Source organism: Suncus etruscus, chromosome 1 (genome assembly GCF_024139225.1).
Source record: "Suncus etruscus isolate mSunEtr1 chromosome 1, mSunEtr1.pri.cur, whole genome shotgun sequence".
In the NCBI taxonomy this organism is placed as follows: domain Eukaryota; kingdom Metazoa; phylum Chordata; class Mammalia; order Eulipotyphla; family Soricidae; genus Suncus; species Suncus etruscus.
Window position 1 is genome coordinate 165658137 of NC_064848.1, and position 26630 is coordinate 165684766.

At 47.6% G+C, this 26630-nt stretch overlaps 2 protein-coding genes across 5 annotated transcripts in view; one reads left to right on the top strand and one right to left on the bottom strand.

Moving 5' to 3' along the window:
* SUPT6H (SPT6 homolog, histone chaperone and transcription elongation factor) overlaps positions 1-12635 on the top strand; it is a 56065-nt gene extending 43430 nt beyond the window's left edge. For both annotated transcript variants that reach the window (XM_049771187.1, XM_049771178.1), the window contains exons 28-37: positions 3346-3486; positions 4543-4738; positions 5030-5268; positions 7025-7138; positions 7313-7437; positions 9699-9811; positions 10275-10352; positions 10445-10611; positions 11166-11353; positions 11857-12635. In XM_049771187.1, the coding sequence (XP_049627144.1) occupies positions 3346-3486; positions 4543-4738; positions 5030-5268; positions 7025-7138; positions 7313-7437; positions 9699-9811; positions 10275-10352; positions 10445-10611; positions 11166-11353; positions 11857-12043 (1548 nt within the window). In that variant the 3' untranslated portion in view covers positions 12044-12635. The remainder of the gene's footprint in view (positions 1-3345; positions 3487-4542; positions 4739-5029; positions 5269-7024; positions 7139-7312; positions 7438-9698; positions 9812-10274; positions 10353-10444; positions 10612-11165; positions 11354-11856) is intronic.
* An 896-nt stretch (positions 12636-13531) lies between these two features.
* On the bottom strand, positions 13532-25015 carry PROCA1 (protein interacting with cyclin A1). 3 transcript variants are annotated; one of them, XM_049772160.1, is made up of 5 exons: positions 24839-25015; positions 20844-20930; positions 15366-15501; positions 14910-15140; positions 13532-14809 (listed from the first exon to the last, which is right to left on the bottom strand). In XM_049772160.1, exons 1-5 carry the CDS (start codon positions 24924-24926, stop codon positions 14125-14127), a joined length of 1227 nt encoding a protein of 408 aa, XP_049628117.1. In that variant the 5' UTR covers positions 24927-25015; the 3' UTR covers positions 13532-14124. The 3 variants fall into 3 exon arrangements, with proteins under 3 accessions (XP_049628117.1, XP_049628128.1, XP_049628124.1); XM_049772171.1 differs by lacking the exons at positions 20844-20930; positions 24839-25015 and adding an exon at positions 24248-24586; XM_049772167.1 differs by lacking the exons at positions 20844-20930; positions 24839-25015 and adding an exon at positions 21125-22093.
* Positions 25016-26630: the final 1615 nt, after the last annotated feature.

A 26630-nucleotide genomic window follows, 5' to 3' on the forward strand; every position in this document is an offset into this window, starting at 1 on the left:
GTCCCAGGTTTAGGTGAACGGCGGAATCAGACTCATCCAGAGACAGGCATCAGGAAGCATCAACTTTATTCATGCCCTGTTCACCACATGTGTGTGGCCTATATCATAACTTTTCAAGCACAGCCATTTTTAGCTAGCCCTGCATCTTAACTCCTTTCAGCCATATTCCCTTTGACCTTCATGCTGGCCAAAAACCAAAAGGCCAAAAGGGCCGGATCCCCTGGGTTAAAGGCTTTATCTACCTTTTCCAAGACCCCTCCCAGAAATGGGCGGGGTCTTGCGGGTAAGGTCAAGTTACCTAGGGAGAAAGGGTGGGGGATGAGGCTTCACACTGTGAGACACATGATTACAAAGTTGTTCATGATTGAGTTTCTGCCATAAATTTCAATGCTCAACCTTTCACCAGTACACATTTTCCACCACTAATGTCTTCAGTTTCCACCCTTTGCAGGCCCCTCTCCCCCATTTTTCCTCTCTTTCTCTCTCGCTGTCTCCTACCCTTTCAGTAATATGTCCTGTTGATCTTAAGGAGAAAGGGAGGTATAGTGGCTATAATATTGTGGTTTACGATACAATTATTGCAAAGTATCAAGCATAACACATTTTTTGTTTGTTTGTTTTTTTGGTCATACCTGGCATCACTCGGGCATTACTCCTGGCTCTGTGCTCAGAAATCACTCCTGGCCAGCTTGGGGACTACAGGGGATGCTGGGAATCGTACTGGGGTCTGTCCTGTGTTGGCCACTTGCAAGGCAAATGCCCTACCACTGCTATCGCTCCAGCCCCAAGCATATCACTTTATCTCCTTTCATCATCCAGTTCTTGTTTTGTTTCTCTCTCTCTTTTTTTTTTGTTTTGTTTTGTTTTGTTTTTGGGCCACACCCGGCAGTGCTCAGGGGTTACTCCTGGCTGTCTGCTCAGAAATAGCTCCTGGCAGGCACGGGGGACCATATGGGACACTGGGATTCGAACCAACCACCTTTGGTCCTGGATCAGCTGCTTACAAGGCAAACACCGCTGTGCTATCTCTCCAAGCCCTGTTTTGTTTCTCTTAAGGAGAGGGAGGAATTAGTAGCTATTGGGTACCGAGTGCAGAAAACAAAATGGGCATTTCTAGCCATCATTATCATAATGGTCTTTTCTCTGTTCTACCATGAACCAGTCCTCCTGGTTTTCATTTCTTTGGGTATTATTAATATTACCATATTCTATTTTTATTTTATATCCCACAATGAATGTGATCATTCTGTGTCTGTTCTCCTCCTTCTGTCTCATTTCACTCAGCTTGACACTCTCCATCTCCATCATGTATAAACAAATGTCATGATTTTGTTTTATTTATTTATTTATTTATATATTTTGGCTTTGGGCCCACACCCGTTGATGCTCAGGGGTTACTCCTGGCTCTGCACTCAGAAATCGCTCCTGGCTTGAGGAACTATATGGGATCCTGGGGATTGAACCGCAGTTCATCTTAGGTCAGCCACGTGCAAGGCAAACGCCTTACCACTACGCCATCGCTCTGGCCCCACTTTTATTTTTTAACAGCTAGATAATATTCCATTGTATAGACATATCACAGTTTCTTTATCCACTTATCTGTTCTCACACACTTGAGTTGTTTCTAGATTCTGGCTAATGTGAATAATGCTGCAATGAACGTAGGAGTGCAGATGCCTTTTCTCCAATGTTGTTTTCTGCACTGGGTAGCCATTAATTCCTCCCTCTCTCCTTAAGAGCAGCAGGGCTTATTACTCTTGATTTTCATTTTTGCAAAGTGTGGCCTTTCGGCCCTGCTGTGTCCATTTAGGAGTATGGTGTACTTGCAAGGAGAAGGCTGGGGGAATGCTTGGAAATGCTTCCTTTTCTGTACTGTTTTGTAGACCAACTGGTCCTGAATTTGCGATGTGCAGGGGCCGGAGAGATAGCATGGAGTTACGGCGTTTGCCTTGCATGCAGAAAGATGGTGGTTCGAATCCCAGCATCCCATATGGTCCCCTGAGCCTGCCAAGAACTATTTCTGAGCATAGAGCCAGGGTAACCCCTGAGCACTGCCGGGTGTGACCCAAAATAAAAAAAAAGAGAGAGAGAGAGATGTGCAAAGTCAAATGCTTGGGACTCTGTCTCAGCTCTCCCTGCCTCTCCATTCCTTCCTGTCTCAGCATTACCTTGTCTCTGCAGAGGTACTCTGAATGGCTTCTGCTCCCTGGCAGAAGACTAGAGAACCAGCCTTCCTGGCTGCCAGAGAAGGTTGTTCTCTTAGCATTTTCAGGAGGTCAGGGCCAGGTCCCTTCTCTGCTAGAAGGGACATTTTCTTTATTGGGGGGGTGTTTGGGTTTTTGGGTCACACCTGGCAGCACTCAGATTACTCCTGGCTCTGTACTCAGAAATCGTTCCTGGCAGGCTTGGGGGACCATATAGGATGCCGGGAATCGAACCGGGGTCCATCCTGGGTTGGCTGTGTGCAAGGCAAACACCCTACCACTGTCCGCTGTGCTATAGCTCTGGCCCCAAAGGGACATTTTCCGTTTTCTTGGTATCAGGTTATCTTTGCTAACTCTTTCCCCAAATAAACTCCTCTGCTCTAGAAGGAAAAAATTTTTTTTTACTTTTTTGAGAAATGTCCATATTGTTTTCCCAAAAAGCTAGCCCAATCCACATTTCCATCATCATTTAGTGAGAATCCCTTTCTCCTTTCATCCACACAACACTGGTTATTCATTTTTTTTAAGGGGGGTGAGGGTGGGGTAGTCACACTGGCAGCGCTCAGGCGTTACTCCTAGCTCTATGCTCAGAAATCACTCCTGGCAGGCTCGGGGGACCATATGGGATGCTGGAATTCGAACCACCCTCCTTCTGCATGCAAGGCAAATGCCTTATTTCCATGCTATCTCTCCGGCCCCTGGTTATTCTTTTTTCTGTGTGCCAGTCTCTAGTGTGAAATGATATCTCGGTTTTTTGTTCATATTTCTTATATCACAGGATATAAGAAAGCTGAAAGACTCCTGGATCACTGGAGTTGTCTGTTCTAAGAAGAGTGACATGATAATATCATATATTACTAGGTCAGAACAAAAATGGAAGTAATGCTAATTACAGCTGGAGGAATTTACAGATTAGGTTAATGTACAAGATTGAGCTGATGGTCAGTGGTGCCAAACACTGACTATAAATAAAGGAAAACTACTGATAATTAGATTCTATTTTGAGGAATGTCTGAGTCATTGTGTTGTCAGACCATGGTGTCAGGTATAAATAGTAAAACAGAGTATGACACAGCTCTTTTCTGAATTTGTGTTCTCTAGAATCTTAATGATCTTTCTCCTCTCCTGATGCCCTCTTTAGGTCTGGAACCACTTTGACAGCGGTTCGTGTCCGGGCCAGGCCATTGGTGTCAAAACACGGCTAGACAACGGTGTTACTGGCTTCATTCCCACCAAATTCCTCAGTGACAAAGTGGTGAAGCGGCCAGAGGAACGAGTGAAGGTAGATAAATAGTAGGGCCGAGGTGCACAGTAGTTGTAAGCTCCCCGGGAAGTCAGAATTTCTCTTTTTGGGTTGTTACCACTGAAGTAAATCTCAGTTTCCAAAAGCTGCTAATTGGCCAGAGTTTTCAGGAAGATTTATAACTAGTGAAAGAAACCAGAGCAAGAAGCATATAAATGAGTTGCAGTTTTTGTTCACTGCCTTTGTGAAATTGCATCAAGTTGCCAGCCCTTTGGGAAAGTTTTCTTCTATCCTGTGTGGGAGGCTGTGGTTTATTTAGTCCAAAAGACAGGAAGCAGAACCCAGCATTATATGGTATGAAGCAGAAAAACTATGTTCCTTTTATATTCTAGTATTTTCCTACAGTTGATAACAGTTGTAATTTACCAATAAGATACAAGCTCTTTCATTTTCATCTGTTGTCTAGGGAAAGAAATATAATCTTTTTATTTCAGTAGAAAAAAAAAATCAAATACTGGGGCCAGAGCAATAGCACAGCGGGTAGGACAAGTATGAAAAATTTTTTTAAGGTCATTTGGTTAGTGGCATGACTAGGACTAGATTTTCTGGTTCTGATTATTGTGATTTTCTAAAAACTATGGACTCTGGAAGTCTGGGGAAAGATAACTCTATAAATTAAACTATGTAAATTTTCAAAAGAAAAGCCACGCAGAGACTAAATTTTGTCATTATTTAAACAGAAGAGTTCAAGTCAGGTGTAAGATAGAAGGGAGAATAGCTATTATTTTGCTTTTCCTTCTAAGAAGATTGCCAAACTTTGTATCACCCTGAGAATAGAAATTAGGCAACCTAAAGGAAGAAAAGATTTGTACCAGTGATTAGGTCAATCCCAGTAGGCAGCAACAGTTTTTCTGCCTATTAGCAAAGTCATGTGGGTGCAAGGCATGGCTTATTCTGCAAAGCAGATTCAATTCTGAATTGAATCAATTCAGTCAAGTGACCTTTCTGCCTGGTCTTTGGTCTTTTTACTTGTAAAATAGGGCTGTGGGCTAGATCATCTTTGTCCCTTTCAGCTCAAATGTTCTGTGGATCTAGGTGGGAATGACTGTTCACTGCCGCATCATGAAGATTGACATCGAGAAGTTCAGTGCAGATTTGACTTGCCGCACCTCAGACCTCATGGATCGAAACAACGAATGGAAACTACCCAAGGATACCTACTATGACTTTGATGCAGAAGCAGCTGACCACAAACAGGAAGAAGACATGAAGCGGAAGCAGCAGCGGACCAGTAAGTTTGCTTCTGTAGCCTAGGTCTTGACAGCTCTTCCCCTGTAGGAATGCACAGGCTGTGGCTGTATCCTCTTCGGCATCCTGGTTCACATTTTTTTTGGCTAACATACTATGATTCATTAAAATGTACATAATACACTAGGAAACCAAGTTAATACAACTTTCACATCAAGACCAAAAAGTGGGAAAGTATCAGAACTTAATAGTCAGAAATTAAGCCATGGTCTGTGTCATTGCTATCAGTTTCAGGCCCTGTCACCTGATCTGTACTTCTTCCTGCCCTCTTTAGCATACATCAAGCGGGTGATTGCACACCCGTCCTTCCATAATATAAATTTCAAGCAAGCAGAAAAGATGATGGAAACCATGGACCAGGGTGATGTGATCATCCGACCTAGTAGCAAAGGGGAGAATCACCTGACTGTAACCTGGAAGGTCAGCGAGGGCATCTACCAGCATGTAGATGTGCGGGAAGAGGGCAAAGAAAATGCCTTCAGCCTAGGCGCCAACTTGTGGATCAACAGTGAGGTGAGAGCTGGTCACCATGGCTTCTTATGTCCGCTTTCCCAGAAATGAGCAGTTTCTGACTTCTTTCACCAGACATTATTAATTTACATACATTTTAGTGATAAAACATTTTATAGATCCGGAAAGATAGTAGCAGACAAGGTGCCTTGCATGTGGCCAACCCGGATTTGATCTCCAGTTACAACACAGAATTCTCTGAGCCTTGTAGGAGTAATTCCTGAGCACAGCAGATTTGGCCACAAACTTAAAAAAAAAAAAAAAATGGGGCCGGAGAGATAGCATGAAGGTAAGGTGTTTGCCTTTCATGCAGAAGGTCATTGGTTCGAATCCCGGCATCCCATATGGTCCTCCGTGCCTGCCAGGAGCAATTTCTGAGCATGGAGCCAGGAGTATCCCCTGAGCGCTGCCAGGTGTGGACCCCCCCCCCCCCCAAAAAAAAAAAAACTTAAAAACAGAATTTTGTTACTGTCTTAGTACCAAAACAGAAGGTTGGTTAAGGAATAAGTCATTTGTTGTTTTTTATTGGTTTGGTTTTGATTTTGGGCCACACCTAGTGCCGCTCAGGGGTTACTCCTAGCTCTGTGCTCAGAAGTCACTCCTGGGAGGCTTGGGCTATCATGTGGGATGCTAGGGATTGAATCTGGGTCATCTGCATGCAAGGCAAACACCCTACGAACTGTGCTATCACTTCAGCTCCAAAATAATCATTTGATATTAGCTTTGTGTATTTTGTTCCTCTTCTCTCCAAGTTTTAAAATAGACTCTAGAGGGGCCGAAGCGGTAGCGCAAAGCGGTAAGGCGTCTGCCTTGCACGTGCTAGCCTAGGACAGACTGTGGTTCTATCCTCCTGCGTCCCATATGGTCCCCCAAGCCAGGAATGATTTCTGAGTGCAGAGCCAGGAGTAACCCCTGGGGTGGCCCCGAAACTAAAATAGACTCTAGTCTAGAGAGAGCTAGAAGAGAAGTGGAGATGATGCACATGCAGGTACCCATCTGCACTTTTCCTGTCACTAAAAACCAATCCTAGGAAATCCTCTGTTGTTCCTAAGTACCAGGAAAACTTATTTATGATTTAAATAATTTTTTGCTTTTTATCCCACTTTCCCATGCTTATTCTTGTGTTTGCAGTTTCATACATGCTTAATTGAAGTGCCGTGCTAAAAGTCACACAGTTGGTTTTGGTACTCACATACCTTCGGTTGTACATATGGTTGCAATATATTGGTACTAGGGTTAAATTTATGACCTCAGGCCTGCAAAGCAGCCACTCTACCCAGGCTCTCCCCAAGCCCCAGTTTGTTTTTTGTTTGTTTGGTTGGTTGGTTTTGGTTTTGGTTTTTGGGACCCAGCGGTGCTCAGGGGATTACTCCTGGCTCTATGGTCAGAAATCACTCCTATCAGGCCAGAGAGATAGCATGGAGGTAGGGCGTTTGGCTTGCATGCAGAAGGACGGTGGTTCGAATCCTGGCATCCCATATGGTCCCCTGAGCCTGCCTGGAGTAATTGAACCTGATTCAGATAATCCCTGAGCACAGAACCAGGAGTAAGGCCTGAGTATTTCCAAGTGTGACCCAAAACCAAAAAAATAAAATCTAATAATTAGAAGCATAAGTGGATAAATTGAGGGCACTATAGCACAATGAAGCTGCTACAGGTGTTCTGGGCCCTGAGTTCTCTTTCAGAGAATGTAAAGTCATATTCAGGAGTTTCACTCCTGGATATGATGTCATGTGGAACATTTACCTTTCTTCCACAGGAATTTGAAGACTTAGATGAAATTGTTGCCCGCTATGTCCAACCCATGGCATCCTTTGCCCGGGACCTTCTCAACCACAAGTATTATCAAGACTGCAGTGGTGGGGACCGTAAGGTGAGACCATGGTCTTTCAATAGATGGCACTTCTCAATCACTTAAGCATGTTTAGTTTATCTTCAGTGTAGGGGATACTCTCAGCTGGTGAAGGAGATATCCCTGTTGCATGTACCAGACGTTGTATACCAAACATGCTGCTATCCCAACCTCTCCTCCTCATTCTGCCCCCAGAAATTAGAGGAGCTGCTCATCAAAACTAAGAAGGAGAAGCCCACCTTCATCCCTTATTTCATCTGTGCCTGCAAGGAACTGCCCGGCAAGTTCCTACTGGGATACCAGCCCCGGGGTAAACCCAGGTGAGCACTGGTGCTGAGAAGGTGCTGCCTCTGGGCTCCATAAAGACACCAGCAGGGGAGATAGAGGCCCTGAAGCAATACTCTCTCTGCTTCTGCTTTTCTCCTCTTACCTATTTAGAGGTATAACCTATACCTGTAGAGCTATAGGTTAGAGGTGGGGAAATAGGGTGATGATGTAGACAAAGGTTCACTAAGAAAGGGACTTTAATTAATTCAGAGAAAAATGAGTTTCCAGTGCCTTTTCTCTCGTCCCGGGAAGTGATGGAACATTCCATCTTGTTGACAAAGTTGGGGGGCTAGCACACTTCTTTCCACACTCTACTTCACCCTTACCAGGGCTTTTAGCACATTATGACTATCACATCGTAATGCTTTTGTCTACACAGAACAGGTGAGCCCAGAGAGCATTGCAACATTGCATTGTGTTGTTCTACTCTGTTACCGTCTGTGTGTGGATGACAGACTCCTTTATTTCTTCCTCTGTATGGGTTACTTTAATGATCATTCTGAAGCAAACTTTTATTTCCTTACACCTGCACTCATTTTTGTTTTGTTTTTGGGCTATACCCAGCTGTACTGTAGCATACTCCTGGCTCTGCACGTAGGAATTATTCCTGACAGTTCTGGGGAACCGTATGAGATGCCAGGGATTAGATCCAGGTCAGCCATGTGCTAGGCAAACAAATGCCCTATTCACTGTCCTACATTGTGGACCCTGAGCTGCTCTTATTATGTCTGTTAGCCAGACTGAAAATCATACCCACCTGTGCTCCCATCCTTCCTTTGATCAAGGCCTGAGTATTTTTGTTCCTGTTTCTGTACTGCCTACATGTGATATTTTGGTAAGGCTTCGTGCTTAGATGAAAAGAAGCCTTGGGTGAGCCATCTTGAGCACATCTGGAATATTATCTCATTTCTGAGAAGTCTTTCCTGACTCACTACACTAAGCAGCCAGGACTTCTGTGGGGTTGGAAACCATCACATGAGAAATAGTTGAGCAAACAGGACATTTGGCGAGAGCAACCAAGATGATCACTCCCCTGTGGAGAGGCAGACTTCTTACCTCACAAAAGAAGCAGTTGTATATGATTTAGGAAGCAGATTTAATTTAAATAAGTATGGGCCAGAGAAATAGAACAGTGAGTAAGGTGCCTACCTTGCATGCAGCTGATCCAGGTTCAATCCCTGGCATCCTATAGGGTCCTTCAAGCACTACCAGGAATTATTCCTGAGTGCAGAGCCAGGAGTAACCTCTGAGCATCACTGCGTGTGACCCAAAAACAATCAGTTTGCCCTACGTAGCATTCTGTTACTTGTTGATAATTATCTATATTAAGCATAACAGTATTTTAAGTGTTGAAATATGTTGGAGTATGGTATGAACATTGTCTTTTGGTAGGTGTTTTTGTTTTATTTTGAAGGGTCATTCAGAAGTCATTCCTGGTGGTACTGGAGATTGAACTAGGATTGGCTGTGTGTGTGCGGAAAGTGCCTCACCCCTGTACTACCTCTCCAGCCCTCTCATTTGCTTCTTACGGCTATCCAGTAAATTTGTTACTCTCATAAGTGAAATTGATATTTGGGCTTAGTAAGTTGGTACAGTTAGATAGGTGATCAGTGGCAAACTAGAACAAGAACTAACTCTGAGCCCAAAGCCTGTCTTATATACTGTCTGATTTGCAAAGTATTGAATAAGGTAGGCTTTCCATCTCCCTGGGCCTCTTTAACCTTGACACCCTAGAGCCTCGATGGCGAACCTAAGGCACCTGTGCTAGCGGTGGCACGTGAAGGCCTTGCAGCTGGCATGCAGGAAAGAGTCCACAATTAATATGCGGCGTAACAAGAGGCGAGTGTGCCGGTGTCTGCTTTGCCGCTCACCTGGCAACAGGGCCGGACTGGCCATTGGGAAGACCGGGCACTGTGCGGCAGTTTGTGCATGCGGGCTCAAAAAGGTTAGCCATCACTGTCCTAGAGTCTCATCCTCCCTCTGTGTTTTAGCTTCCATTGTTCTGAATCCCTGTTGTTGATCCAGGCCCAGCAAGTCTTCCTCTGGCAAGCATTATGTGGCACACTCAAAGCTACTGACTCCTGGCCTTGTTTGTGCTCTGCAGCAGACAGCAGCCCCTTTATAGGATCAGGGACTGGCTCTTTCATCTGTTTTCACTTCCAGCACCAGAATAACTGCTTCATATGGTGTTGTTATTGCGTGGCCACTCATTGCTCACGTGATACCTGATACCTGTTTCCTTCCAAAATACCAGGATAGAATATGTGACAGTGACTCCAGAAGGATTCCGGTACCGGGGCCAGATCTTCCCAACTGTGAATGGACTTTTCAGGTGGTTTAAGGATCATTACCAGGATCCTGTACCAGGTGAGTGCATTATTATTGTCCCCAACTTCTGGGGTACATTTGGGGACATCTTGACCCAAGGTCGATCATTGCCTTTCTGGTGGAGCAGGAAAATATTGGCTATATTACAACTCTCATTCATACTCCAGCCTCCTGTTATCAAGAAAATTCTTGGGACCAGAGCGATAGTACAGTGGTAGGGTGTTTGCCTTGCATGCAGCTGATCCAGGACAGACCTAGGTTCGATCCCTAACATCCCATATGGTCCCCCAATCCAGGAGCAGTTTCTGAGAGCATAGCCAAGATGACCCCTGAGTATCACTGGGTATGGCCCAAAAAACAAACAAAAACAAAAAACAAAAAAAATTCTTCCACTTAAGCTATGTGGTTTCCTTTCTTCACTACTCAGTAGCTTTTCCAACTCCCTAAACTGTGAAATCAGAAATACTTTCTGAAGAGATATAACACTACCCATTTTCTCCAGGCATCACTCCCAGTAGCAGCAGCAGGACCCGGACCCCTGCTTCTATCAATGCTACCCCAGCCAACATCAACCTTGCAGGTGAGGAGCACGTGTTTGGGACTGGGGGTCAGAGGGATGCTAGAGGACTTTCACTTTAACCTGACTGTGTCCTACCCTCTGTGTTTCTACAGATCTGACACGGGCAGTGAATGCCCTACCCCAGAACATGACCTCACAAATGTTCAGTGCCATTGCTGCTGTGACAGGCCAAGGACAGAATCCTAATGCCACACCAGCACAGTGGGCCTCCAGTCAGTATGGCTATGGTGGTAGTGGAGGGGGCAGCAGCGCTTACCACGTAAGTGTCTCTAGGAGGTTCCCTATGGAAGGGTGGGGAGAATGAAAGGGATGGTTATTTTGTACTTGGGCACATATACCATTGATCAAATCTAGGGCTCCTATATTAAAGCATCTGCTCCAGCCCTTTGAGCCATCTCTTTAGCCCAAAATAAGAAAAGTTTTGAGGGGCCGGAGAGATAGCATGGAGGTTAGGCGTTTGCCTTGCTTGCAGGATGGCAGTTCGAATCCCGGCATCCCATATGGTCCCCTGAGCCTGCCAGGAGTGATTTCTGAATGTAGAGCCAGGAGTAACCCCTGAGCACTGCAGGGTGTGACCCAAAAAACAAAAAAAAAAAGTTTTGAGCCTTCCATCTTTGTGAACTTTGGAATCTTTAACCCACTAGAAATTTCTACTAGTCAGAAGTAGTAGACCCTGTTACACTAGGTCCCATATTAGGGTCCTTATTCTTCTCAGGAGAGAGTCAGTTGGCAGCTCTGCTCATTCTTACTTGTTTGAAATCACAACAAAATCAGGCCCAAAATACAAACTTTTAATTGTTTGCCCTTCTCCAGGTGTTCCCAACACCAGCACAGCAGCCAGTAGCAACACCACTGATGACCCCAAGCTACTCCTACACAACCCCAAGTCAACCCATCACCACACCACAGTACCACCAGTTACAGGCTAGCACCACACCACAGTCTGCCCAGGCCCAGCCTCAGCCCTCTTCCAGTTCCCGACAACGGCAGCAGCAGCCAAAGTAAGTATAGTACATGGACAAAGAACTGGTCTACAGAACTTAGCTTACCATGGTGAGAGCCAAAACGGGCTTGAAGGGGAGGGGGCACTGGTGGAGGATATGGTGGTAATATTGTCAGGAGTGATTCCTGAGTGTAGAGCCAGGAGTAAACCCTGAGCATTGCCTGATGTGGCAAATAAACAAATTTAAGTGGGGCCAGATAAAGTCACTTCCCTGTCACTCTGGCCCAAAAGTAAATAAAATTGTAAGCAAAAGTTAAGTCTTTAGTTTGTAGAGGGTTGAGCCAGGTTACTAAGATGCAATAAATAGCATAGACAGGTATTCTGGGTCTTCTGAGAGCTGTCTTTCAGAAACAAAACAACTATGCATTGTGGCAGCTGTCCCAGATATAGCTCACCAGAGAAGGGAGCCCCATTTCTGCAAGGGTAGGCTCCCACTGGTGGCAAGGCATCTTCTGAGCCTCCAGAATATCCGTCTCAGAGGCCCCTTCTTTTTCCTCCCAGGTCCAACAGTCACGCAGCCATCGACTGGGGCAAAATGGCAGAGCAGTGGCTGCAGGAAAAGGAGGCAGAGCGACGGAAACAGAAGCAGCGGTTAACACCTCGGCCTTCCCCCAGCCCCATGATTGAAAGCACCCCCATGTCCATTGCTGGCGATGCCACCCCGCTTCTGGATGAGATGGATCGGTAGGGGGCCTGTTTCTAGGACTCTGGTTACCTCTGAGGCTGAGAGAAGCCTGACTGCTCACTCCCTGCCCCTCCTTTTCTGTCCATAAAGTGGCGTGAACTGATGTTCTCTTTGGTTGTCAGCCTGGATGGGTGACAAGCTAGATGGCCTTGCGAACTTGAGCTCAGTGTACACTAGGGAACGATTCTCCACTTCCAGGTCCTCCTTGACTACCTGTCCCAGGACCAGGCTGAGAGAGGGGGGTATGGCAGCTAAGAGGAAGATGAGGATGAGTGTGGAACAGTTTTGTACTCTATTCCCTATAAGCCATTATGAGCTTCTGCCCTCACTTGACTCTGAGCTGTGACTGGGGCACCAAGCTCAGGACATGAGTCTCCCCAGTTCCTGGGGGAGAGGGACGCTATTTATTCAGTTTTGGGCAGGAGGGAGTGGAGGGAAAGTATTTCTAACACAGATGCCAACAACTTTGGAGGCTTCCAAGCAGGGCTGCAGCGGACATAGGGAAGCAGCGCTCACCATCCAGCCCACCTTGCCGCCCTTACCCACCTGCTGCCACCGCTCCTGTCATTTGAATAAACAGTGTTTCTACAGAGCACTTGGCAAAGCCTCTCTCTCCAGCTCTATGGCTCCCGGGGGTAGCTTTCAGAGTAATGCTTGAGCTTTAAGGATTCCCTGACTCCTCCAGATCACGAGAGAGTGACTCACAGAGTCACACACAACTTCTGCAGAAGACTGTCCCTGGAGTCGGATTCCTGCTCCACTTCCCCTGCCATCCCTATGACCTTCTCTCAGTCAGCATGCTTCTCTGATATGAAATTATAAGACCAGTCCCATCCACCTGCTGGGAAGACTGAGATGAACTATGTGAAACACTTAGTCAGCCCAGTGCTTGGAATCCCCTAAGACCTCAGTAAATGTCGCTGTTCTCATTAGACGCATTCAGCACCCAAGCCCAAGCCTCCTCCCTCACACAAGTCTTCTACAGTTAGTTTCTCCCCTGTGATCCTTGGTTTCTGGCCACATCTAGTGGTGCTCAGGAGTTACTTCTAGCTCTAAGTTCAGGAATCACTCCTTGCAGGCTCAGGGCACCATATGGGATGCCAGGGATTGAACTTGGCTCAGCTGCATGCAAAGCAAATGTCCGCTGTGCTATTACTCAGGCTCAGGTTTCCTGGCTTTTGTGCCTGTTGTATCTTAAAATCTGACAGCATCTATTGTCAAAAGTGCCCCTCCATGAACCTGCCCATGCCTACATGCTCCCACACACATATTCAAAGATGATTTAGGGTGCTGCAGGAGAGGCCTGTCCTGTCTCTGATCCCTTCCCTCTATCACTCCTCCTTTGTTCTGGACTACTGATCTGTTTGGATCTTCTCAACAGTTTCCTCTCTACTTTGCCAAGTCCTTGCTGGGAAAAAGAAGCTTTCCTTAACCCTCCCCTTCTCTGCATGGGTCTTAGTGGAGAAGGAAAAAGTCCACACTTGAAGGAGCTTCTCCCCTTTTTTTTCTTTATTCAAGATCTGTGTGACTATGCTGGCAAGAGTCGGGAGGGATGCGGGGGATTGGCCTTCTGCCCGGAACTCAATTCTATTTCCTTCAGCACAAAAGGTCTGGAAGGGTCTAGCCGGAGCAGGACAACACCAGCTGAGATGATAATGTTCCCTTTAGTGCCACCAACACTTTCCCCAGGGCCACTGAGAGGCAGGAAAGGCCAGGCACAGTGGCACAGAGTTGGGTTAAAAGGCTCCATTTATTAGGGGTTTCGCAATATTGTCTGTTCTGGAGTTAATTGGCTGTCACAGAACAGTCTCCCAGCAGAAGCCACCTAGATGTATTTCCCCTAAGTTTAGGGTGGTACAGAGTAGCAGTCTACCTCTCCTGCCCTTCTCCCTACCTTTCCATGGACTTCTTGCAAAAGATAGGTTGCCTGTCAAGAATCCCTGCAGCCCACTAGCCTCTTGACTCCAGCTAAACCCAGAGCCCTCTCCACCCCCAAAACAACCACTTTAGAGGGAGAGAGAACAGCAGGAGGGGTCTCAGCTACAGGCGTGATCACATTTATTCTTCGCCTGGTTGCAGGGGCCTCAACTGAGATTGGGGTTAGATGCTGGGGGAGATTTTCTCTTGTTGACCTTCTTGGTTGGTGAGGTCTTTGCTCCAGGCTTCTTGCCCTGGGGCAAGTTTTTCTCTTTCTTCTTCTGCAATGAAGACTCCAAAATATCTTCGCTGGAGAGTTCCTTCTTGGGGTCATTGTAACTGTCCTCACTCTCTAGCTCTTCCCGGCTTTCAGGGCTGGACTCTGACATCTTGACCAACTCCCTCGGGCTTAGAGATTGGCTCAAGTCTGGAGGTGAAGATTCTGATTTAATGGGGCTTTTCTTCTTTGTCAACTTGTTCTTCTTTTTTTTTTTAGGTTTTGTCTTCTCATCAGTCTCCTCCTCCTTTTCTTTCTCTTTTTCCTTTTTCTTCTTGATCTTCTTGATTACTTTATTGCCCTGGGGCTTCCCTGTGGGACTCTCAGAGCGCCAAATGGTGATGGGAGCAGTTGATTTAGGGGTGCCTGTCACTGAGCCCATGGCTGGGCCTGTCTCAGTGGGTGAGGCAGACTCCACCTGTTTATGGATAGAAGATTTGCTTCCTTCCTCCTCCACTTCCTCCTCCTCGTCCTCTTCCTCCTCCTCGTCCTCTTCATTTAGGTGATCTTTCCCGCACTCGTGGTGGAAGGGATGGTGGATCACTGCCACAGAGATAGGCCTGTAGTTTTTGCACCTGGAGGGCAAGAGCCACAGAGAAGGTTGGCAGCGGGTGCAAGCCCATGCCCCAGAGACAAGTTTAGGATTCCCTTCCCAGCCAGCCCACCCACACTCACCGGTCATACCAGAATCTCTCCACACATTCGTCCTCTGGTATAAACTCAAAGCACGGAGTCTGGATGATGTTGAAACAGGTTCGGCCTACATCTCGGGAGCAAGTTGAGCCTACATCTCGGGAGCAGGTCGAGCCTACATCTCGGGAACAGGTCGAGCCTACATCTCGGGAGCAGGCTGGGCCCTCATTTCGGGAGCTGGTACTATCTGCCTTCTCTGAGCAATCCTTTAGCCTGCCAGAGAGAGGTCTCAGCCTGGCTCCCACAACTCCATGATTCCCCAGGACCCCAGAGTAAGAAGTCCAAGTCAGCACCTTTGTTTCTAAAACTCCTGAAGCAGAGGAGGTTTATAAAGCCAAGAGTGGGTCGTGGCCAAAGGGGGAAACAATAGTGAAACTTGAGGCCTAACTCTACCCATGAGTCTCCTGGGCCCCAGGTACCCCCAAGGAAGGTCCTTACCTGGAATCACAGTCACAATGACCAACAGTATGCAAATGCAGGTTGTGGTGGCCACAGTCAGTTGTGAAGGGGTGAATTATGTGCCCACCACACTGTTTATGTTGCCAGCAGCAACTTTCAGAATCTTTAAGGTCACCTGAAGGAGAAGGAGTCTGGGTCACACAGGTAACCAAAGCAGCAGACGTCTGGCTCTCCCTTCCCCAGCTCTGAAGTTTCACCCAATTAACATGCTGCTACCACCAGCCCAGCAAGTTCTTCAGTAGTAATGACGCAGTCAGTGGAAACTAGTAGACTCTCCGTCAGCTCATGAGTTCTGCCCCTTGCTTTTGCCCCTACAGACTCCCAGGAAAATATCCGATCCACAGATTTTTCATCAGGTCCCCCTTGCTCTTCCCCTCCCCAACCGTTAATGGGTTTAGTGTGCGAGAGAGCCAGCCTCCCAAAGACTCCCTCCAAAGTGTTAAAACCCCCACCCCAAAGGATGCCAGGGTAGGGAAAGACCATTAGTCCTGGCAGATTTTGGAACCAATGGAAAACAGTAGCATCCTCAAAGAACACTAAGCAACAAGAACCTGCAGCCAACAGCATCCTCTCTCCCCTGCACAGGCCCAGGAAGGCAGAACAGCCCCCTCATGGCCTGCAAGCCTTTACCTTTTCCCGTCCTCTGTTCTCCAAGCCCCTTTTTCCTTCCTCTGGCATGGCACCTTTATTTTTTGTTTCTGGTTTTGGTGGGGGGGGGGGGGAGGGAACATACCTGGTGGTGCTCAGGGCCTACTCCTATCTCTAGACTCAGGTATCACTCCTAATGGGGGTAGAGGGTACTATCTGGGGAAATCAAACCTACGTCACTAGATCAGCAACATAGCAAGGCAAGTGCCCTACCTACTGTACTATCCCCAAATTCACTAGTTTTGTTATTTTGGGTCATACCCAGTAGTACTCAGGGACTGTACGTTGGCTCTGTCCTCAAGAGTGACCCCTGGTAGTGCTCAGGGAACCAACCATATATAGTGTCAGGAGTTCATGGAAGGCAAGTATCTTACCTCCTGTGTTATCTCTCCCAGCTCTCATAATGTTTTTCCTGACTCTTTACTGAAATTCCCATTTCTCATCCATTCTCCCCCCGCCCTCTGGTTTTTGCGCCACACCCAGTGATGCACATGTTAGTCTTGGCTAAGCACTCAGAAATCATTCCTGGCTTGGTGGACCATATGGGATGCTGAGGATCAAACCAAGGTCCATCCTGGATCAGCTGCATGCAAATGCTTTACACTGCATCTATAGGCCCCTCATCTATTCTTTTTTGTTTTGTTTTGTTTTGTTTTGGGCTATGCCCAGTTGTGCTCAGGGGTTACTCCTGACTTTGTGCTCACAAATGACTCCTGGCAGGGGCCAAAGAGATAGAACAGCGGGGCATTTGCCTTTCAGGCTGAGAATGGGAGTGACCCAGTTCGATTCCCCGGCATCCCATATAGTCGTCCCCCCCCATGCCTGCCAGGCAGGAGCAATTTCGGAGCAAAGAGTCGGGATTAATCCCTACGCACTGTCAAATGTAGCCAAAATAAATAAGTAAATAAAAATAAATAAAAAATTACTCCTGAGGCCGGAGCGGTGGCACAGCTGTAGGGTGTTTGCCTTACACACGGCTGACCTAGGATGGACTGTGGTTCGGTCCCCTGGCGTCCCATATGGTCCCCTGAGCTAGGTGCAATTTCTGAGTGTATAGCCAGGAGTAATCCGAGCATCACAGGGTGTGGCACAAAAACAAAACAAAAAAGAAATTACTCCTGCAGACTCGGAACCATATGGAATGCTAGGGATCGAACCTGGGTCCGTACCAGGTCAGCCACATGCAAAGCAAACTCCCTACCACTGTGCTATCACTCTGGTCCCTTTCACCAGCCATTATTTCCCAATCTTTAGAACTATAAAATTAACCCGCTCAGCCTGAGCCCTTTCAACCTTAGAAAGCATATGCCAGCCTGCTTTTCAAGCTAACTTTCTCCCTTAAACACCTACCTCTGCTTTTTCTAATCTGGAGAAGCCCATGATCTCTCTTGAACCCATACTCCTCTCTTTCTCTCCCTTCCTTAGAAATTTACTTTATAAGTAATTTTTGTTCAATAAAAACTATCTTGGAGGCAGTGGCGCAGAGGTAGGGTGTACGCCTTACACGCAGCTGACCTAGGATAGCCCGACGTTCGATCCCCAGTGTCCCATATGGTCCCCAAGCCAGGAGTGATTTCTGAGTGCATAGCCATGAGTAACCGCTGAGCACCAGGTGTGGCCCAAAAACAAAACAAAACAAAAATAAACTATCTTTGCAGGATCAGAGATAGTACATCCCTTAAAGAATGCTTACCTTGCATGCAATGTAGGTTCAAACCCTGGCATCCCATATAATCCCAACTTTGCCAGGTATGACCCAAAATGAACTTTAAAAGTTTTTTTTATTTTTCTGTTTTTTTGGTTTTGGGGCCACACCCGGCGGTGCTCAGGGGTTACTCCTGGCTGTCTGCTCAGAAATAGCTCCTGGCAGGCACGGGGGACCATATCGGACACCGGGATTCGAACCAACCACCTTTTGTCCTGAATTGGCTGCTTGCAAGGCAAACGCCGTTGTGCTATCTCTCCAGGCTCACTTTAAAAGATTTTTTTCATTTTTAAAAGTTCATGAATTTTAAAAGTGTCCTGCTTCAGGGCCAGAGCGATAGCACAGTGGTAGGGCATTTGCCTTGCATGTAGCCTACCAATGACGGATAGTGGTGAGAATCCTGGCATCCCATATAGTCCCCCATGCCTACCAGGGGCGATTTCTGAGCGCTAAGCAAGGAGTAACCTTAGTGCCGCCAGTGTGACCCAAAAACAAAAAAGAAAAGTATTCTGCTTCAGGACTGAGTGATATTACAGTGAGTAGGGCATTTATCTTGTGGCTGACCCAAGTTTGATCCCCCAGCATCCTCTATAGTCCCCCAACCTCACCAGGAGTAACCCCTGATAGCATCAGTGTGGCAAAAAAAAAAAAAAAAGTAAATACCATGTCCCCTTTTCCCAGGGCAGCAGGGAGTTGGTGCTGGGGTAAGAATATGGAGATGGGGGGGAAGACCTGAAGAACAACTCCCAACTCCTCTTCTGCTCAGTCAAATGCAAAATCTTCCTTCACCACCCCACTGCTTCACTGCTAATCCTCCTGAAGGCCCTAGGTCCAGGGTTTCACACAGTAGAGCAGAGAGGACAGGGCACCTTCCTACAGACCTCCGCACTGGATTCCCTTCTCCCTATCCCTAGAGAAGGAAGCAGGTGAGTACTGATTTGGGGTGAGATGCTTTACTGGCCAGGAGAGTGTGCACATTTATCCAGATCCCATTAGGTCTCAAACAGGGACCAGACCTTACATAGGCCACTCACCGGGATGTGTAGTGACTGCGTAACTATTGGAGAGAAGAGGGGACAGCCTAGTTTGAGTTCTAAACACCTCCATTCCCCTTCTTACTTCCCTTACCTTTTCTTCCCTTTTCCCTTCCCTCTTCCTCAGCAAGCTGAGAAGGTTCCAGGTTTCCATAAACCCCTCACCCACTCAGTGGACTAACTTGTTTCCATCCTCTCTTGCTCTCTCTCCACCCCAAGGGAAATAAGGCATGTGAAGCAGGAACTCTGGAATACTATCATCACTTCAAGTTTCCTGGCACTGCTCAATTGGGGCATAGGCAAGTGCCCTGAACTTGCAGACAGGTGGAGTTCAAGTCATAACTCTGTCACTAGCTGGATGACCATGGGAAATTTTCTTTCCTTCTCAGAGCCTTCCTTTCCTTATTCAACAAGTTACAATGCTAGCTGTGCTACTTTGCAAGGTTTTATGGGAGGACTCAGTTCACAAGTATCAAAGATATTCTAACACCAGGAGGAGTAATTTTTGAGCATAGAGCCAGCAGTAACCCCTGAGCACCACTAGTTGTGGCCCAAGAAAAAATAAAAAAGACACCTGTGGGGGCGGAGGACAGAAAAAAAGAACATCAGGTAAGGTGTTTGTCTTGCATGTGGCCAACCTGGGTTCAATCCCCTACACCCCTGAGCACCACCAGGATGATTCCTGAGTGAGTTCAGAGTCAAGAGTAATAGCACAGCGGCGTTTGCCTTGCAAGTAGCCGATTCAGGACCAAAGGTGGTTGGTTCAAATCCCGGTGTCCCATATGGTCCCCCGTGCCTGCAGGAGCTATTTCTGAGCAGACAGCCAGGAGTAACTCCTGAGCACCGCCGGGTGTGGCCCAAAAACCAAAAAAAAAAAAAAAAAAAAAAGTAAGCCTTGGGCCAGAGAGATAGCATGCCTTGCATGCAATTCAGAAGGACAGTGGTTCAAATCCCGGCATCCCATATGGTTCCCCAAGCCTACCAGGAATGATTTCTTTTTTTTTTTTTTTTTTTTTTTTATGGTATTTGGGCCACACCCGGCGTTGCTCAGGGGTTACTCCTGGCTGTCTGCTCAGAAATAGCTCCAGGCAGGCACAGGGGACCATATGGGACACCGGGATTTGAACCAACCACCTTTGGTCCTAGATAGGCTGCTTGCAAGGCAAACGCCGCTGTGCTATCTCTCCAGGCCCCCAGGAATGATTTCTGATGATGTGATGACCCCTGAGCACTGCCGGGTGTGACCCAAAAACAAAAAACAAAAAGTAACCCTTTAACATCACAGAATGTGACTCTCCCTCTCTCCCACTCACCTTAAGGGGCTATGCAGGTCTGGAGAGATATCTCAAAGGCTCGGCAGGCTCGGGACCATACAGGATGCGGGGAATTGAACCACTTTCCGTTCCTGGGTCAAACGCGTGTAAGGCAAACACACTATGCTATCCCTTTGGCCCCTTTGCTCTCTCTCTAGCCCTACAAGAGATTTCTGAGTGCAGAGCCAAGAGTAACCCCTGAATGGGGCCAGAGAGATAGCATGGAGTTAGAGCATTTGCCTTGCATGCAGAAGATGATGGTTCGAATCCCGGCATCCCATATGGTCCCTGAGCCTGCCAGGAGTGATTTAAGTGTAGAGCCAGTGTAGAACCCCTGAGTGCTGCTGAGTGTGACCGACCCAAAAACAAAAAAATAAAAATAATAATAATAATAAGTAACCCCTGAGTACTGCCAGATGTGGCCCAAAAACAAAACAAAAAAAATTTAAATAGGGCCAGGTATGGTGTTTGCTTTACATGTGGCTAATTCAGGTTTGAGCTATAGCACCACATATGGTCACCTGAGAACCACCAAGAATGATCCGTGTGAGCACCATCAGGTGTGGGGGATACCCCCTGCCATGATTTTTTTTATTTTAAGTGCTATGTAAAGAGAAAAGGTTGAGGATACCAGACTATATCCTCACTATTATAATTAGGGTGTGTGTGTGTGAATGTGAGGAAGCTGGGCAATAACCTTAGGAGTTAAACATTTCCCTTCTACTCCACCTGAAGTTTGAGATTCCCCTGGACCCACCTTCAGTGGAAAGGGTAGATGCATCAGTGCTAGAAGTCACACCAGCCAGCAGGGGTCCTCTCTCCCAGCAGGGTAACCTGTTTATACCTGAGAAAGGACAGAGTAGCAGCAGCAGAAAGCACCCTTTCCCCATGCCATTCATTCACCAAACTGAGAAGCTTCAGAACCCAGTTGCATCCTAGAGGTGCAGAGATTAAAAATCCATACGACGACTACAACAACAAAGCCCATACAATAGTCCCCCAAAGCTGGAGCAATAGCACAGTGGGTAGGGCACTTGCCTCGCACACTGCCGTAGTGGCTTTGACGCTTGGCACCCCAGACTGTCCCTGAGCCCCGCCAGGAATGATCCCTGATAGGGCCGTAGCGATAGCGCAGCGGGTAGGGCATTAGCCTTGTGCGTGGCCGACCTGGGTTCGATCCCTGGTATCCCATATGGTCCCCTGAGCCTGCCAGAAGTAACTTCTGAACACAAAGCCAGGAGTAAGCCTTGAGTACCACTGAGAGTGGTCTAAAAGCAAACAAACAAACAAAAAAAGAACAGTCCCTCTTCTCGAGCTTAAGAGGAAGAAATAAGAGGGGGGGGCACAGGAGGTATGTGAAACAGGTAAGGGTAGTGTGGGATGGAGACCCTGGGAGAAAGACATATGGTAGCACAGAATAAGGACCTCAGCTGAGATGGTGGGAATGGAATAAGAATTGAGAAAGTCTGGAATAGTATAGTTTCCCTGAAACCAAATCTGGAGTATTGAATATGAGTGAGCCAGAGTCTAGGTCAAGGTCATCATGGGGTATGTGGAGTCTGGTCAGAGGATAGCAGGAGCAGAACACAAACTGAATCAACTTTTCCACCAGCAACCACAAAGAAAAGTCCATTTTCCTTTTCTTCCCAGTTAGTTTTGAGGCACTGAAACTGAGTCCTATTTCAGAAGGGAAGCAGTCAGCTGAGCCTCAGTAGCACTTGATGTCTCTACAGGTCACCTCAATATGTACCCAAAATTTGGATGAATGGACAAAACTTCAAATCACTGCCTTGAAATCACATAACCTGCCTTCTTTTCACATCATCTAGCTTGACCCTGTGACCAATCCAACAGTGTAAACTGTTCTTTGGCATCCATCATAGTTCTCTTTTTCTTCCATTTCTGACTAGCTCTTTAGTTCTTTCCTGAGTCCTCTGACAGTACTAAGATTGTGTAGCTTCCTCAGAAGACTAAAGACTTGTCTTGAATACTGTCATCCACTTTCATGATTTCAACATCCACCAATTGCAATGACATAAATCTGGGCCCAGGGACATAGCTCAAAGGACTAGGACACATGTTTTGCATATGGAAGCTCAGGAGAATCACACCAGCTGGTCTCCTGAACACTAGGAGAAGCAATCTTTCAAGCCATACTAGATGGAAGTAGCCTCCATACATTGCCATGTGTCAAAAACAAAACAAAAAAGACAAACTGGTTCATCAATCAAGTCTTTGCTTTCTTGGGGCAGGAACAATGGCACAGTGGTAGGGTGTTTGCCTTGCATGCGGTTGACCAGGACAGACCTCGGTTCGATCCCCCAGAGTCCCCAAGCCAGGAGCAATTTCTGAGCGAATAGCCAGGAGTAAACCCTGAGTGTCACGGGATGTGGTCCAACAAATAAAAGTCAAAGCTGCTTTAAAGAAAAAAAAAAAAACTGCTTTCTTGAACACACATTCCCAAAACTTTTTTTTGGTCACACCTGGCAGTAGTGTTCAGGAGTACTCCTGGCTTTGCACTCAGGGCTCAATCTTGGTGGGCTCAGGGGACCAAATGGGATGCCAAGAAATTAACCCAGGTAGACCATGTGCAAAGAAAGTGCCCTACCCACTATACTATTATTCTGGCTCCACAAAGACCATTTTAGATGACAGCCCATAAAAACCTACCTCCTAAACCATAAATCTACTCTCCCTACTCTTCAAAACCAACCTCTTTGTATCTTCCATTTCAGAGAACTTCTACACCAACTTGACCACATCTTACCATGCCTCCCACCTATACTCACTTTTGCTGGAGAAGCCTCCTGCCTGATCTCCATACCACCTCTTTCATAATCCTCAGTGCAGTCAGACTTGAGTTTTCTGGAATTTTAGCCAATTCCACCATGCCCTTCCTCTTTAATGGCATTTCACTGCCTTTTAAGTGCAACTGCCTTTAGATACAAACATGACTGGCCTCCACAACTTGGGCTCTCTGGTTCCTTAATTATCAATTCCTTCCACCTAACCATTCTTCTACTTTTCTCCTGCTACCCACTCCAAGATACACGTTTTATCTTGAGAACAGTGTTATCCTTGGACCAAAGTGATAGTATAGCAGGTAGAGCATTTTGCCTTGTATCTTATCCACCTGGGTTTGAATCCCAAAGGGTCTCTGCCACACCAGGTGTGATCCAAAAGCAAAAAATATAACAGAGGCTGGAGAGATAGTACCGTAGGTAGGGTACTTTGTGTTGCATGCAGCTGATTCAGGTTTGATCCCCTGGTATAAATATGGTCCTCTAAGCCACTAGGAGTGATTTCTGAGCACAAAGCCAGGAGTCACCCCTGAGCAACACTGGGTGTTGCCTAAAAAAACCTAAACCAACAGTTTTCCAAGTAGAACTCTTACATATATCTTGTATACTTCTCTCTTGCATATGCCCCCTCCTCATGCACTTTATCTATAGCAACCTGAAAACAAGATTCATATTTCTTCTGGCTTTGCATTTACAGATTCTGGGACATGGGAAATGCTCAGTCAATGCTTATATAAGTTTCCTTTTGTGCTGTGGGCCAAACTTGGCAGTGTTCAAGAATCACTCAAAAAAAAAAAAAAAATCACTCCTTTGCGGTGCTCAGGGGACCCTGGTGGGGCCATGAATCGAACCTGGATCGACTGTCCTACGTGCAAGGAAAAATCTTTTTTTTTAATCCACTATCCTAGAAGGATTCCTATCCAAAATCTTTCTAGTCAGTGGCCACTGCCTGCCACAGTAACTTTTAACTCCGCCACAGCCAGTTCCCCCGGAGTCTAGACGGACCCATTCCTACTCCACTGGTTCCTTTAAGCAGCCTGGGCCAGGGCAAGCCTCCAAACTCTGCTCCAGTGTCCTTGCTCTCTCCAGAGTCACCAAACGGGGGGCGGGAGGGTGGCTATAATGCAGGCTCTACCAACTGGCACTCATCCAAGCCCCCTGAAGTTAACCGTGGGGGTCGGGACCAAGCCACTTGCACTCTGGTTTCACAGAGCTTCTTCGATCTAAGCAGTCCAGAACACACCTACGCGTGAAGTCAAGGAGGATGAAGCAACTTGCCGGGAGTGAGGACTAAGGCTTGAGGGAGGCTCGTGGTCTCTTTCCGAGTAGACACTACTCAGGCGCAAAGGACAGAACTCACAGGTGATGCTCATTGGGACAGAATGCTCCCTGTCCTGCGGGCGGGCGAGCTCCCCCAGCCTTTAGGCATAGGGCTCTGAAGAGGGTCTAGGTTAGGGCCCGGACCAGCCGGGGGTGAGGTGAGGAGAGGAGGGAAGGGAGGGAAGGAGGAAGGCAGGGTGGAACCGAGGGAGGGAAGGCCTAAGGAAGGGCAAGAAAAGGGAGGCCGGCGGAGGCAGTGCTTGTCAGAAATATCGTCCCGGCCCCGCCCCCCGATTGTGGGGTTTGTGACGTCACGTGGAACCCCCCGAGTCATAGAGCCGGCCACCCCAGTAGCAGACTGAGCACTACTAGGTCTAAGGCTCAGCGCGTAATGGGGCCGCCCAGGCACCTGGCGCTCCAGCCCTCCATCCCATCCGGAAGCGGGAACTCCCGCCAAGAGCTCTAGTCCAATCCGCGGCCAAGTTTCTAGGGCCGCAAGCCCCTCCGGCTCAGTCATTGGTCCAAGGCTCGAAATGAGCCCGCCCCCGTGATATTAGCCCCGCCCCGGTGGGGGTTGGCCACGCCCCCTCCTCCGGGCGCGTCTCGGCCCAGCCTCCCGCCCCGCTCCCACCTCGGTTCCTCCAGCCTGCGGCCGCCGCCTTCGCCGCCTTGTCTTCTTCCGTCCACCTTTCGATCGTCAGCGTGGTCCTGACCCACATCGCTCTGCCCTCTCCCCGAAGCCCAAACCATGCGGCCCAACCTCCGCCTCCGACGCCCGGGTCCAGGCCCTAAGTCCGCCTCAAGCTGGCCCGGCCCCGCCCCCGCCCCGGCCCTCGCGTTCGAGGCCTGATTGTCCGCCCGCCCGCCCGAGGGGCGCCCGCGCCGCGCTGCGCTCGCATCCGGGGCCTTGCAGCGCGCGGCTCCGGTCGGGCCCGCCTCTGACTTCCGGGTCTCGCTTTCTTTCGGGCCTCAATTAGCCTTTGCTCGGCCCCATCGCAGCTCTGCGAGGTCTCGGCCCCGGACTCCAGGCCGCGCCTCCAGCGCCGCCACCCCCTCACGCTTGGACCGACTTCGAGGCCTTCCGAACCGAACTTTGGCCCCTGAGCAACCGCTGTTTATCCCCGGAGACGGGACGCTCGCTCCCTAACGCCCCTCCTCTCCCTCTCTCCTTTTGTTTGTTTTGGTCACACCCAGCTGCGCTCAGGGGTTACTCCCCCTCTTAGCTCAAGGGTCATTCCTGGCGGTGCTCTGAGTACCTATGGGATGGCGGGGATCGAACCCCGGTAGGCCTTGTGCAAGGCAAGCGTCCTACCCGCTCAGGGACTACTTTTGACTGCCTGCACTCAGAAGTCACTCCTGGCAGTGTCTTGGGACCTTATGGATAGCAGAGATCCAACCTGGGCCTCTTGTCCCGGGTCAGCAGCATGCAAGGCAAATGCCCTACCTGCTGTGCTGTCATTCCAGCCTCATAAACATTTTTTGTTCCCCATCTTCACTGTCCTATAGAGCTAAGAACTTGTGAGGAGAACCCCTGCCCAGACCTTTTTTAACCCTATGTAGCTCTGGAGAGTTTCAGGACTATTGGGAGAAAAAGCCAGGAATGTGCAGAAAAGGTGGTCTTTCCTAAAGAAAATGGCACTGAGTATATAATACATGGAAGTTTTGTTTTTTTGGGAGCCAGGATCTGTTTTCTACTTCTCTTGTTTGTCCATGCTCTCTCAGATGGCATCAAGCCATGGATTCCTCCATGGCTGGCCCAGATAGCTGAGATTCTTTCAGCCAATCATTAACTCTAAGCCAAACTGAGACAGGCCCTTGGTCATTTTTCCCTCAAGTAAATTTGTGGCGTTTTTTTGGGTTCACACTCGGCAATGCTTACTTAGGTCTTATAAGCTGGCATCTAAAGTCTTATACCTGGCTCTGCACTCAGGGGCCACTCCTAGTGGTGCTTGGAGGATACAGGCCACCGGGTATCAAACCTGAGTCAGCTACAAATAAGTGCCTTACCAACTGTACTATCTCTTTAGGCCAAGTTAAGGATTTTGAGTGCTTTTTCTTATTTCATCCATGAAGCCTCAGTAATATTGTTATCATTTACAGATGAAGAAATTAAAGCCCAGCGTATGATTCATTTACTTCTGTCCTAGAAAGACAGCAAGGTCTAGACAAGGGTATTCTTGACTCATGACTTATTTTAAGGAATGGAGAATATTTTTTTAATGTCAATGTAACACCGGGTCTTCACATACACAAAACAAATGCCCTACTACTGAGCAATATCCCCAATTCCAAAATATTTTTTTCTTTTTTTCTTTTTATTTTCAACTTAATTCTTAAATTACTTTTTTTTTTTTGGGGGGGGGTTGTTTTTGGGTCACAACCAGTAGCACTCAGGTTACTCCTGACTCTGCATTCAGAAATGC

Coding starts and splice junctions, on each gene's coding strand:
- PROCA1 (XM_049772160.1), bottom strand. CDS start 24,926: ATGTGGGTCAGGACCACGCTGACGATCGAAAGGTGGACGGAAGAAGAC. Junction 15,502..20,843: donor ATCTACCCTTTCCACTGAAG/GTGGGTCCAGGG, acceptor CTTCTCCTTCAG/GTGACCTTAAAGATTCTGAA. Junction 14,810..14,909: donor GAGAGATTCTGGTATGACCG/GTGAGTGTGGGT, acceptor CTTGCCCTCCAG/GTGCAAAAACTACAGGCCTA.